General features: G+C 41.4%; 2 protein-coding genes across 4 annotated transcripts in view; both read left to right on the top strand.

Annotated features, from left to right (window-relative positions):
• CR2 (complement C3d receptor 2) overlaps positions 1-3,468 on the top strand; it is a 35,640-nt gene extending 32,172 nt beyond the window's left edge. Inside the window, exon 20 of one of the 3 annotated variants that reach the window (XM_003272989.3) lies at positions 2,708-3,468. The gene's annotated coding sequence lies outside the window, so the exon portion shown is untranslated. The remainder of the gene's footprint in view (positions 1-2,707) is intronic. The other 2 variants (XM_003272988.2, XM_012506813.2) reach the window with 2 other exon arrangements.
• A 6,376-nt stretch (positions 3,469-9,844) lies between these two features.
• CR1 (complement C3b/C4b receptor 1 (Knops blood group)) overlaps positions 9,845-14,287 on the top strand; it is a 145,516-nt gene continuing 141,073 nt past the window's right edge. The window contains 1 exon segment of the mRNA XM_030813081.1: positions 9,845-9,980. Within this exon segment, the coding sequence (XP_030668941.1) occupies positions 9,845-9,980 (136 nt within the window).

Below are 14,287 nucleotides of genomic sequence, written 5' to 3'. Positions count from 1 at the left end.
CAGGAGAGGATGGTTGTATAAAGTGTGCTAGGTCATGATAAAGAGATTGGTTTTTATTTCGAAGCTTTTAAGGAGAGGAGCAACACATTCACCTTAACTGCTGTGTTAAGAACAGACTGTAGCAAGCCACGGGTGGAAGATGGGAGTCAATGAGGAGGCTGCTGCAATCATGCAGGCAAGAAATTGTCAGTGGCTACCACCAGGCTTTGAGAAGAGGCCAGATTCTGCATGCATTTTTAAGACAGTGACAGTAGGATTTGTTGATAGTTTGTATCAGAATATGAGAGGAAGAGACCTGTCAATAATGACACGAGGGCTTTTGCCTAAGCAACTGGAAAGATAGAACTGCCATTACTTAACATGATTGAGAATGCAAAGAGCAGGATTGGGGAGAAAAATCAGGAGTTCCACTGTGGAGATGTTAAGTGTGGATGCCTAACAGACTTGGCAAGAAGACAGCTGATGTGCAAGTCTGTATTTTGGGCAATTGGTCCAGGCTGGAGATACAAATTTGGGCTTTGACATCATGTGGATATACATAACAATGAGACTGAATAAGATCTCCGAGGAGAAGTGAAAGAGGCTAGCAAAAAGAAAAGGTCCAAGTATTGAGCCCTGGATCCTCCAACATCAGGAGTCATGGAGTGAGAAGGCGCCCACTAAGGAGTGAAGGAGCAGCCTCTGATACTATCCAGAGAAGAACCTTAAAGTCAGGCAAAGAAAGAATTTTAGCGAGGAGGGAGTGATCAACTCTGTCCAGTGTTGCTGGTAGGCCAAGAAAATGAGCCCTGAAAACTGACCATTGAAATTCAGTAGCACAATTTTTTTTTTTTTCGAGACAGGGTCTCACTCTGTCACCCAGGCTGGAGTGCAGTGGTGTGATCTCAGCTCACTGCAGCCTCTACTTCCTGGGTTCAAGTGATTCTCATGCCTCAGTCTCCTGAGTAGCTGGGATTATAGGCAAGCAGCACAAAATTTGCTGCTGAACTTGACAAGACGGTTTTTGAAGAGAGGAAGGAGGCAGGAGCCTGACTGGACTGAGCTTAAGAGAGAATGAAAGGAGAGAAATTGCAGCTATCAACTATAGACAACTCTTCCTGGGGTTTTTTCCTATAAAAAGGAGCAAATAAGTAAAGTGCTAGCAAGAATAAAACATAAAGTCAATATAAATATTTTTTAAGATTGGAGAAATAGCAGCTATGCCCTATTCCTACATGCTGATGGGAATAATTTAGTAGAAAGGGAAAGGGTGATGGCGGAAAGAGAGGGAAGAATTGCTTGAGCAAGGTCTGGCTAAGCGAGGAGAGTAAGCTAGATTAAGCAGAGGAGCTCCTAGCTGCATGGGCTTAGTAACAGGAGGGAGGGCAGAATCTGCAGGTGCAGATGAAGGCAGGTTGGGACCTGTGATGGGGAGTGAACGTGTGGAAGTTCTCTTCCGATGATTCAGTCTTCTCGATGAATAGAAAGCAAATTGTTCAGCTGAGAGTGAGGCTTGGAAAGGAGGTATTAGAGAGTTAAGAAGAAAAAGGAAGGCATTAAATCATCAACTAAGAATTGAAGACTGAATTATAGGGAGTACAGAAAGGCTGACAGGCAACATGAGATGTGCACCTGAGGTTCCCATGAGAAAATGGGGATGAATATTTGAAGGTTTACTCTGTCCAGGGATTACACGACAGTCTTTCATGCCCTCTCTTACTTAGCCATCAGTACCACTTTGAAAGGTGGGTGTTCTCCCTAGATAATACCAAGATGAAGAAATAATATCCAAGAAAACCTAGGCTAAAAGATTCTCTTGGGCAAGGTCTCAGGGTCTCAGGGTCAATCACTGGCAAAGTTGGAATGCAAGCTCATGTTTGAGTTTAAACTGCTTTCTCCTACATAATCTAGAAAATAAAGATACCAGCTGGGACTGGCGGCTCACATCTGTAATCCCAGCACTTTGGAAGGCCGAGGCAGGCAGATCACGAGTTCAGGAGATCGAGACCATCTTGGCCAACATGGTGAAACCCCGTATCTACTAAAAATACAAAAATTAGCTGGGTTTGGTGGCATGTGCCTGTAATCCCAACTACTCAGGAGGCTGAGGCAGGAGAATTGCTTGAACCAGGGAGTTGGAGGTTGCAGTGAGCTGAGATCAAGCCACTGCACTCCAGCCTGCTGACAGAGCGAGACTCCATCTCAAAATAAAATAAAATAAAATAAAAAAGATACCACCTCTGTCCTCTTGGAATTTATTTTAATAAGACAAATAGGACCCATAAATATCATAGGTAATAATACATACCATAAACAAGGTATAGAAAATCTGTGATGGCAGTTGAGGAAGAAAAGGTAACCTGCTGCTGGTGAGTCATGACAGGGGGACCATACTAGTAACCTCTAAATCCAAACCAGTTGAGGTACAGAGTACAGCTAGCACATAAATATTAGTTGAATGAGTATATGAATGAGAAAAATTATTACTTTCATTTCTCATTTAGTTTAATTCATGTTTATATGAATGTATATAAAATGTAGTTATTTGTTCCAGAGCACGTTATATGAAGAAAGGCCTTTCAATAGAATGATATCTTCTAATAGACTTGATGCTTTGTTGGTTATACCAGCTGTAACTGGTATGTAAAGAGAATGTTAGCATTATTTAAACTTCGAGTTGCACTGCTGCTATTCATGCTGCCTCCTAAACAGAAATGATGTATTTCAGTGTGCCTCGTTGCTTGGAATTCAGCGGAACATTGATTAGAAAGAAACTGCTCTAATATCAGCAAGTCTCTTTATATGGCCTCAAGATCAATGAAATGATGTCGTAAGCGATCACTTCCTACATGCACTTATTCTCAAGAAGAACATCTTTATGGTAAAGCTGGGAGCCCAGTTTCACTGCCATGTATTCTTCAAGGACTTTCTGAAGCCTCACTTGTGAGATGCCTGAAGCCAGGCCGTGGCTATAAACAATTACATGGCTCTAAAAAGTTTCGCCCTTTTTAAGGAAGGCACTAAAAAGAGCTGTCCTGGTATCTAGACCCATCATCTTCTTTTTGTAATCAGCATACTCAATGTTACTATCTGCTTTTGGTTATAATGTGTTTTTAATTATCTAAATAGAGTATGAAGCATTTTCTGGGGTTATGATGGCCTTACCTTTGTTAGGAAGTATGGTTTTATTTTGATAGTAGCTTCCTCCTCTGGTGGTGTTAATCATTTCATTTTTACCCTTACTTGGTTTGAGTTTTTCTCACATTCTTGTATATACTTTGCCTTTCCATAATCACTCAGTGATTCCAATTTGCACAAGTTTTTTTAAATTATGGGAATCAAGATTTAATCCTAGAGATTTTGTGTACAATTCAAGCTTTGGATGTTTCTTTAGCAGTTTTGTGATAAGTTCTAGTTGCTTGTAAAATTTCACTTAATATTGTGTACATTAGTCATTCAATAAATTGTAATTGTAAAGAAAACATACAACACTTGCCTTATTTTGTTTTTTTTTTTTTTTGGAGTCAATGAACTCTTGGATAACAGAGAGTCTTAGGGCTTTAGAGTCCATGATTTAACAGTTATTCATTCAGGATCCCATCCCTTGGTCGTTTTAGCCAAACTTTCAACCCACAAATTCAATTTCCTCACCCTCAAGACTTTCTCTTATATTTGTCGAGCCAATACCTTCCCCGGCTCACTCATCCTTTCCCACCACACCCTTGATCACCCTTGATATAGCTGTTAATTTTCTCTGTTCCAACATTTAAACTATTGAGAAAATAAAACCTTGCTCACTGGTGACCACAAATTTACTCTCTACCTTCCCCTAGACTAGGTATGCTGTTCAGCTTTTTTTGTTGTTGTTTTTTAAAGTTGTGATTAAAAACACATAACATAAAATTTACCATCTTCACCATTTTTAAGGGTACAGTTCAGTAGAGTTAGGTACATTCACATTGTTGTAAAGCAGATCACAACTCTTTTTCTCTTATAAAACCAAGACTCTATATCCATTATATAATAACTCCACATTCCCCCATCCCTTCAGTCCCTGGCAACCACCATTCCATTTTCTGTCACAATGAATTTGACTACTCTCAGTACCTCACATAAGTGGAATCATACAGTACCTGTCCTTTTGTGACTGACTTATTTCACTTAGCATAATGTCCTCAAAGTTCATTAATGTTGTAGCATGTGTCAGAATTTCTTTCCTTTTTAAGGAAAGAAAGAAATTCATTGTGTGTATATGCAATTTTGTTTATACATTTTGTTTATCCATTTATCTGTCAATAGATATTAGGTTGTGTATTAGTCTGTTCTTACACTGCAATATAGAAATACCTGAGACTGAGTAATTTATAAAGAAAATAGTTTTAATTGGCTCATGGTTCCACAGACTGTATGAGAAGCATGATACTGGCATCTGCTCAGCTTCTGGGGAGGCCCCCAGGAAACTGACAATTATGGCAGAAGGTGAAGAGGGAAGCCAGGCATGTTTTACATGGCAGAAGCAGGAGCAAAGGAGAGAACGGGGAGGTGCCACACACTAGAACAGCACCAAGAGGTTGGTGCTAAACCATTCATGAAGGATCCACCCTCATGATCCAATCACCTCCAACCAGGTCCCACCTCCAACAGCTGGGGATTACAATTCGACATGAGATTTGGATGGGAACACAGCATTCTTCTGAGCCCTCCATATTTTTCCAACCTCTGCCTGTTACCCAATTCCAAAGTTGCTGCCGCATTTTCAGGTATCTTTATAGCAATGACCCACTCCTGGGTACCAATTTTCTGTATTAGTTTCTTGCCACATTGCTATAAAGAAATACCTGAGACTGGGTAATATATAAACAAAAGAGGTTTAGTTGGCTTATGGTTCCAGGGTCTGTACAGGAAGCATGATGCTGACTTCTTCCTGCCTTCTGGGGAGGCCTTGGGAAACTCACAACCATGGAGGAAGGCAAAGGGAGAGCAAGGCATCTCATACGGTGGGAGCAGGAGGAAGAGAGAGAGGGGGCAGGTGCTACACACTTTTAAACTACTAGATTTAGTGAGAACTCACTCCCTATATAGTACCAAGCTAATCCGTTCACGAGAAATCCACCTTCATGATCCAATCACCTCCTAGTAGGCACCTCTCCAACACTGGAGATTACAATTTGACATGATATTTGGTGGAGACACAGATCCAAACCATATCAGGTTGTTTCCACCTCTTTACTATTGTGAATAGTGCTTCCATGAGCATGGGTGTGCAGATATCTTTTCAGACATTGCCTTCAATTCTTTTGGATCCATACCCAGAAGTGGGATGCTCTTCAGCATCTTTTATTCGTGTACAGTCAGCAATACTTTCATTTCCCCACATTGTGTGTTCACTCACCTCGAACCATCTACTCTATTCTACATTCATTCATTATTCCTTCTATGAAGGGATGATGAAAACATCCGAAGGTAATTCTCTCAACTTCCTCTCCCTCCACCTTCCGTCCTGTCTACATCCACTCACCCTTACCCTCATGTCTGTCTTCTACTTTTCACAGCCTATATCTTTCTCTCATCCCTTTCTGTCTTTTCCAGGATATTGTTCCTTCAGTTGGACCCTCTCTCATCACTGGCTCCTTCGTTCCACCTCCAAAACTCCTGAAGCCAAGACCTGCTGAGCTGCATGTGACAGAAATCCACCTCACACTGGCTTAGACCAAAAATGAATTTTACTAAATCACATGACAGAAAAGTCCAAGCGTGTAGCTGGCTTTTGTCGAAACAGGAATAGTCAAAGTGTGCCTTCAGGAATATCTTCTCCTTCTGCTTTGCCTGGCTGGCTTCATTCTCTGGAAGACACTCCCTAAAAACCGGCAAAATATTTACTGATGATGCGAAGCGCATGTCTCATCAGCTTAGCCTTTCAGTACAAAGAGCTTCTCTTGTCCAATAAATCTTTCAAAAGTCCGTTCAATAGCTCTCATTCTCCAAATAGGGTTACATGCCCCCAAAGGAAGCAATAACTAGGAGCAGGACAGTGAAATAAACGCAGGGTAAGGCCTGAGTTGCCTGCCCAGCCTTGGAGATGGGGGTAGGGTTGGTCCACCTCATTGGTTCTCAAGTGGGATGACTTTGCCCTCCCAAGGACATTTGGCAGTGTCTAGAGACATTTTTGGTTACTACAACTGGAGGAGGAAAGGGCTTCCGGCCTCTAGTAGGTAGAGACCAGGGATACTGCCAAACATCCTCCAAGGCACAAGACAGCCCTCTAGAACAAAGAATTATCTGGCCCACGATGTCAATAATATTGAGGTAGAGAAACCATAGTCTTCCAGAATCACATTGAACTATGGAAAAGAGAGGATTTCCCAATGGAAAAATCTAGGGGCAAATCCCAGAGGAAGGGACCCATTTAGAGCAACAGATATCCACCTTCACTTCCATCTGAAAACAAATCTTCCCCCAAACCATCTATGTTTCTCGTTTAAACTATCTCTCTTACACCAAATTTTCTGAAAGAGTGTTGACCTTAGCTGTCTCAACCACTGTAGTCATTCATTCAAGTAATAATTATGGAGCTCCTTCTCTGTTCTAAGCATTATTTTAGGTCATGGGATTCGGCAGTGGTAAACTGACATGTTCTCATGCAGCTTTTATTCTAGTGGGAGAGACACACAATAAGCAGATTTTCAGATGGTAATAAAATGAAAAAATGATAAGTATAATTTTTTAATCTATATAAAACAGGCAAAAAGGAAAGGAAGTTCTGAATTAATGTGCAATTTTAAATAGTGGCCAAGGAAGGCTCCATTAAGAAGGTCTCATTTGAGCCAAATAACTCAAGGAGATGAGGTAGTAGCCGTGCAGACAGATATCTGGGCAAAGAGCGTTCTAAGCAAAAGGAATATTAAATGGGAGGAAAAAACTGAAGAGAAAAATACACCTGCTGTACTTGGAGAAATAATTTGTTTGCAAGCTGATGGTAAAAATCCAGCAGAAAGAGGGGTATGATAATGCTGGAGGAAGTGAGAATTGCTGGTTTCCTTGAGTGAGTGAGAGCAAATCGAATCTAGGGCACAAGTGGAGAGATCACCCTTAGACTGTGAACAGTATAACTATATTAACAGGAGAGAAGGAGGTTACATGGGCCAAATACAAGAATTTGGGTGGAATGATGGTAGAAAATTGTACATCTATTTGATTGTTTCTATTTTCTCAAGAAAGAAAGAAACAAAGCCATTCACAGGAATTAAGAATGTTGGAGAAGGTGTCAGAAATAAATGTCAAAATAAAAATATGAAATAGTCATTTAGGAGAATGGGAGAATAAATGGATTAGACAAACAATAGTAGGAATGTCAGGCAGAAGTATAATGGTCCATTTGAAATTATTTGTTACTAAAGTAAGGCTAGTCATTGTGGCTGTGTGTCTTTTCTAGCCACATTCGGTTTCACAGGTATGGGAGCAAAATAATGGAGAATTGATTCTAACCAGGAATGTTGTTTTGTCTAATGGCTATAACAAACAAAGAGAAGGGTGAAGGAGCTAATGGTGGGTGCAAGATGGTGATTGTAATGACAGAGTATGGAATTTAACCTGGTAGTGATGAAAGTGAAGACACAAAGGGGGTGAGAGGCTGAGAGAGATAGCGGTAGGATCAATGGGCTGCAGGCACTGAGACAGACAAAGATTGCTGGATTCAGTTTAACGGTACTAGGGTAAAAGAGAAGAGTAGGATTGGTGGTTAGAGAGTGGGATCATTGAAATCATTGAGGGTTGCAGTGAAGGTGACAAGTTTCAGAGCATGCACATGAGCATTAGAGTCAGAGGAGAGTGGAGGACAAGACCACAGGCAGAGAAGAGGTCAAGGCACTGGAAGGCCAGGGATTTGAAAATACTATGCTATGAGTGTTGAAATCACCAGGGACTGTGGCAGAAGTAATAGTGGAGAAGGTGGCCATGAGCCAGGAGCTAAAACCTTCAAGGAATGAGGGGAGAAAGTAGATACTAGGAGATGGATACAAGCAGAAGTGGTAAGGCGTGGCACCTTCTGATAGCATGTGATGTAAAACTGGGGAACTGAGCCTTCTCCTCTTCTCTTTTCCTAAGCCTACTACAATCTGGCTGCTACTCCCATTACTCTGTTGAGAATAACTTGAAATGATGATAGTAAATCCTTAAAAAAAGTCACTGGATGTATTAAAAAGTGTGATAAGTGATATGATCAAAGTAGGCATTTCTTCCACTAGAATTTTGGGAGAAAGCCTAATGGAAACCAATGCGCACAGAAAGACAAATCCTGTATGATATCAGTCATATGTGGACTCTAAAAAAGCTCATCTCATAGAAGTAGTGGGTAGAATACTGGTTACCAGAGGCTGGGGAAGGGAGAGACAATGGGAGATGGAGAGAGATTGGTTAAAGGGCACAGGATCACAGATAGATAGGAGGAATATATTCATCCGTGAATACTTAACCCTCTGCCCTAAATCTGTCACTCCTACATCCATATTTCTTATTTCAATAAGTAGCACCACCATTCATTTCTAATCCTGGGGCTAACTCTTTTTTTTTTTTTTTTCTGAATCATGTCTCCTTTTAATAGTTAAGGAAAACAAGTTTAACATAAAATTAGCAACAACAACAACAACAACAAAATCAAGGTTTAAACTCAAAATTATTTTAAGAGAAAAACCCAGGATAAGTAGCAAAATAGCATACCTACAGACAGGCAGTACATGTCAGAAGGACAGGCCACTCCCAATAAAAAAGATAAAATATTATTTTTTTCTTCCTTTTTTTAACTTAATTATTTAATTCTTTCTTTCTTTTTTCTTTTTTTTCTTTTTTTTATTATACTTTAAGTTCTAGGGTACGTGTGCACAAACTGCAGATTTGTTACATATGTATACATGTGCCATGTTGGTGTGCTGCACCCATTAACTCGTCCTTTACATTAGGTATATCTCCTAATGCTATCCCTCCCCCCTCCCCCCACCCCACAACAGGTCCCGGTGTGTGATGTTCCCCTTCCTGTGTCCATGTGTTCTCATTGTGGAAGCTGGAAACCATCATTCTCAGCAAACTACCGCAAGGGGGCTAACTTGATTGCTTTCTTCTCACCACCAACCTTAAGAAAGGAAGTAACCAAAATCCAATACATGAGCAACTGTTCATTCCATCTCCAATATCTTTGTTAATTGTTCGCTTTATCCACCCAGTCAGGGCCGCAATCAAACCTCACTTGGACGTCGGCAAAAGCTCCCTGACTGGTCTTCCCAGTCCATTATTGCCCTATTCTAATCTACCTTCCATACTATACACAGATTTACATTTTTTAAATGTGTATCTAATTGTCCCTCCCTTTTAAAAAATCTTACAATGGCACGACGTCTCAATTCAGGATAAGGAAATTGGTTCTTCACATTCCCTGTACACTGTACACATCGCCTGCAATTGCCCTTCAACACAGAGAGCAGGCATTTCATTAGCTGACCTTCCCACCACATTCTTGCGAAGAGGAAAAGTCAAGCAGGGTGTTTGGAGGCGAGCTGCCATCATCCACCGCCTTTGTCTGGAAGCGCAGGGCCTCGCACGCGGGATCCATCGGAAGCCCAAACACTGTCAAGCTCTGCTGCTGCACCTGGGTCAGCAAGGTGGGCTCTGCCAACGAAACTCGTTAGAAACAATGCAAATGGGGAGTAAACACGGCCTCGCCCATGAAGGGGAAGCTGTGGTCAAAAGCACTTTGTCCCGGAACCCCGCAGCCCTCCCCATACTCTGGGCGCGGAGCACAAGGATTGGTCGCGCCTATTTTCGCTGCGCTTTTCCTCTTACTTCAGTTTTCTTCGAGATCAAATCTGGTTTGTAGATGTGCTTGGGGAGAATGGGGGCCTCTTCTCCAAGAAGCCCGGAGCCTGTCGGGCCGCCGGCGCCCGGTCTGCCCTTCTGCTGCGGAGTATCCCTGCTGGCGGTCGTGGTGCTGTTCGCGCTGCCGGTGGCCTGGGGTGAGACGCTGGTGGGCGTGGGGAGGCGCCCGGGCGGATGATTCACCCAGGGCCCCGCAGAGAACTCGCGTGCTGCGCTGGGCTGCGCTGCTCTGCGAGCCCGGGTCCGAAGGCAGCGCGATGGGTGCGCTGAGCGCGCGACCCGGCAGGGCGGCGGGTGTAGGATCCTTCTGCTCACTGGAGACCCTCGCTGCTTCTGGGTAAGCGTGGAGTTCCCAAGTGCAGGGGCTTAAGTCGTGACCAGCGCAGAGGAAGGCGCAGATGCTGAGCGGGTGCCGCACGAAATTCCTTGCCTTTGTGTATTCACCGTCTAGGCTGGCTACAGCCAAGACGTGGCGTTGATCCTAGCGAATGGGGACTTGGGGATCTGACAAACCTGAGTTCTGGTCCTAGAAACTTAACTGTGAGGCAAGTTAGAACACTTAAGTCTGTTTGCTCTTCTGTAAAATGGGGACACTGGTATCTCTGCACTGTGGAGTTGCTGCCTCAGTGGCATAAAGCCTGTCGAGTGTCTAACACAGGGCCTGTCCCCGAGTTCATTTCTATCTCCGAAACATTACCTCTGCCCTTTGCTCCCAATGGTGTTTAGACAAGCAGTCCTAGGGATGCAGGTATTACCTGACAACTGCCCCGCATGGAACTGTCCTCGTCCCCCACCCCAAGCCAACACCGCCATCATCATGATGCACTTAATTGACAGCATACTTTAAGACAGATGCATGCCAGGCACTTGGGGATTAGAAGAGCAAGGGAAGCCCCAGAACATGCAATGTAACCGCTGCAGGTAGAAGGGACAGTAGATATGTTTACAGTTCGCATTTTAGTGACGTGTTTAGTACAAAATAACACCTATTATAATTATTATGGAAATTTTGAGGCCACATCTCTTCCTTTTTCTTAACTTCAAGTAGGTAAACATCTTCAATTAGAACTCTTCTATTATTATTTTTGGGCTCCCCAGTAGTCTTCTTGGTTGCCTAGACTCACTGGCAACATATCACTTGAAGTGACAGTCTTGGTTGTTTTTTCCAGCCTATTCCTGACAACTCCCGGTTCACCCTTCTCTGCCACTAGACATTTTACATTCATTATTTGAGTGTTCCTTCTTCTCTAAAAGAGTAAACAAATAAATAAATAAAGTAGAACCAAGTCCTGCAAGAGTTGTTATTAATATTTGATCTCTTGGGCACCGGGAAGTAACCCGTCAGGTGCAGAGATGTGATAAAACTTACAATTTTATTTTTAGGAGAGAAGCATGCCCAGAAAGTTAAGCAATCCATTGTCAATGCTTAGGAATTTGTGTCATCCTTGGGAGTACTGGCCCTCTTCTTACCAGAATGTTGTTTTAGTTAGCCTATGTTGATTAAGTTACCGTTATAAACAATCCCAGACACTATTAATTGCAAACAAAAAATTACTGAGGTTATCACAATAACCTCCAAATGTGAAACAGCCTAAACTAAACTACCTAGAAATTTTGTTGCTGACATAATTTAAATTTTAAAATGCTGATGGATGCTTCCAGTGTACATGGTCCTTTGGAATTTTAAATAAGTACAAGAGCTATGCACCCAAGGTGTATGCATATAGAAGTAGGTGGTGGAGTTTCATGAAATCTACTATTAGGAAGCCAGCGTTCTGCTTTTTCCAGCCTCTGCTACTTACCAGCTGGTGTCTTGGACCCAGGAAGTTAAGTCACATCACTGACCTTCAGTGTCCACATGTATAAAATGATCATAAATGACTTCCTGATCTCTGAGAGAGGTGTTTTGAAAATCAGATGGTGTAATGCATGTGACAGTGTTTTGTAATCTGAAAACCCCCATGCATGTCTGAAAAACCATGACTAAGAAGTGGTGCAAGACTGCAGGATCACTGAAAAGGGAGAAACCTCAACTCCTATGGTCAGGAAAGGATGAGTGAAAGGTATATGGCTTTACTAGCACTGAAAGAGTGAATCTAGAAACAGATTGCATAGGACAAAAAATAGCAGAGGAACTAGGATTGTTTTGTTATTATGAGTTACTCACAGTACCCGTAAAGTGGTATAGTGCTATTTGAAAGAGGACTTAGATTAGCTGCAAATAGATATTGCAAATGTAGAACAACCACTGAAAAAAGTGAAAAAAAGAACTATAATTTATATGTTAATAAGGAAGAGAGAATTGCATCATATAAAATGCTCAGTTAAAACAATAAAGAGGGCCGGGGACGGTGGCTCATGCCCGTAATCCCAGCACTTTGGGAGCCTGAGGTGGGCGGATCACCTGAGGTCAGGAGTTCAAGACCAGCCTGGCCAACATAGTGAAACCCTGTCTCTACAAAAATACAAAAATTACCGGGGCATGATGGCGGGTGCCTGTAGTCCCAGCTACTCGGAAGGCTGAGGCATGAGAATCACTTGAACCTGGGAGGCAGAGGTTGCAGTGAGTCGAGATTGTGCCATTGCACTCCAGCCTGGGTGACAGAGTGCAATTCCATATCAAAAAAAAAAAAAGAAAGAAAGAAACAAAACAAAAAAACAATAAAGGGCAGGAAAAGAATGGAAGACAAAAAATAGAAACAGAGAACAAGAGAACAAAGGCAACAAATAGAAACCAGTAACAAAACTAAACCAACTATATCAACAATCATTTTGAGTGTCAATGATCTAAACGCATCATTTGAAACAGAGATCATCAGAGTGGATCAAGAAACAAGACCCAACTATATATTGTGTACAACAAGACTGTTTTAAATATACACAATAGATATTAAAAGTAAATGGATAAAGATATACTATGCTGATGCTAGTCACAGAAAGCAGGAATAGCTGTATTAATTTCAAACACAGCAGACTTCAGACCAAGAAAAATTATTAGGGATAAAGAGGGGCATCATATAATGATAAAGGTGCCAATTATCCAAGAAAACATAACAATATCCCATATGTATGCACCTGATGGAGAGACAAAATATGTGAGGCAAAACCCATAGAACTGCAAGGAGAAATAGATGGATTTACTATCATAGTTGGAGACTTCTATGATATCTTTCTGATATCAGAAAAGGTGCTGAAGTCTCCTTATCAGAAATGGGCAGATTCAGCAGGCAGAAAATCCATAAGGACATACTTGAACTCAACAGCACCATCAATCCACTTGGATATAATTGACATATATAGATGACTTCATCCAACAACAGCAGAACACGTATTCTCCGGCTCACATTCATGGGGATGGACTACATTCTGAGCCATAAAACAGTACACGAATTAAGCTTTAACAGGCAGTTTTAATATAGGGTGGACTCTGGCGCCCTCACGTGGTCCTCATGTAGGATCTGGTTTGGTTATCCCTGCTAGGTAAAGGTGCAAGATAGAAGGGAAACTCCAATTTGCTTTCTGTGCTTTGTGATGTATTTTGGTTTACATATGCTCGGATAAGTGGATGTGTGATATATATTATCTATTTTAATCTAAAATAAACTTCACATTTGGACAGGTAACATCAAAAGTGTCTTACACAGAAATACTGGGTGAAGTTCCCTGTAATAAAACCAATTCCAGAAAACAAGAAACTGGCAGAGTTGACAATCCCTCTCACCCTCCCCGCAAAGACACATGTATACACATTTTTTGTCAGAGGCATTAAGAGGAAGAAATGCTGTCAGTCTAATCACAACTGATCACAACTTGATGAAACCAAAAAATGTAGAAAGTATCATGAAGACTGTCGAAATAAGCTTTACATTCACTGTTGTGAACAGGGAAACTCAGTGTGACTGTTTTTTGTCCCACTAGATGTTAGCTAATGATTGTGCTAAGTCATGATGATTAACAAAGCAAATTTATATTGAGGTATATAATTTATATTTGTGTACATATATAATTTATAAATTTATATATTTGAAAGGGCATGCTCTTTTTTTAAACCGATAGAGATGCCTAAGCAAAGCAAGTGCAAGTCTATTCCTTAAAGGGTAAATGTGCAGAATGGAAAGCAGAGTGTTCTTTGGCTTGACAGCTCATATTGCAACAGACATGAAAGTGATGATGTGTTAATTGTGCATATAGCACAGAATAAATCAACTTGCTTTGAATGGAATATGTGAACCAGGAGAATGTGAAAGTGGGCTGAGCCATACAAGACAAAACCCGAAATGAGACAATATATACCCACTAGAATGACTAAAATGAAAAAGATTGACCAAGCGAAGTGCTGGCGATAAGGTGAAGTAACTGGAATTATAATATACTGCTATTTGGCAGGTAAAATTATAACATTAACTTTAGAAAATAGTTCAACAGATTCTTAAAACCTTAGACA

The sequence above is a fragment of the Nomascus leucogenys genome, chromosome 5 (assembly GCF_006542625.1).
Source record: "Nomascus leucogenys isolate Asia chromosome 5, Asia_NLE_v1, whole genome shotgun sequence".
Classification (NCBI taxonomy): domain Eukaryota; kingdom Metazoa; phylum Chordata; class Mammalia; order Primates; family Hylobatidae; genus Nomascus; species Nomascus leucogenys.
The sequence above is the reverse complement of the archived record's forward strand: the minus strand, read 5'-3'. Positions and strand labels throughout refer to the sequence as shown.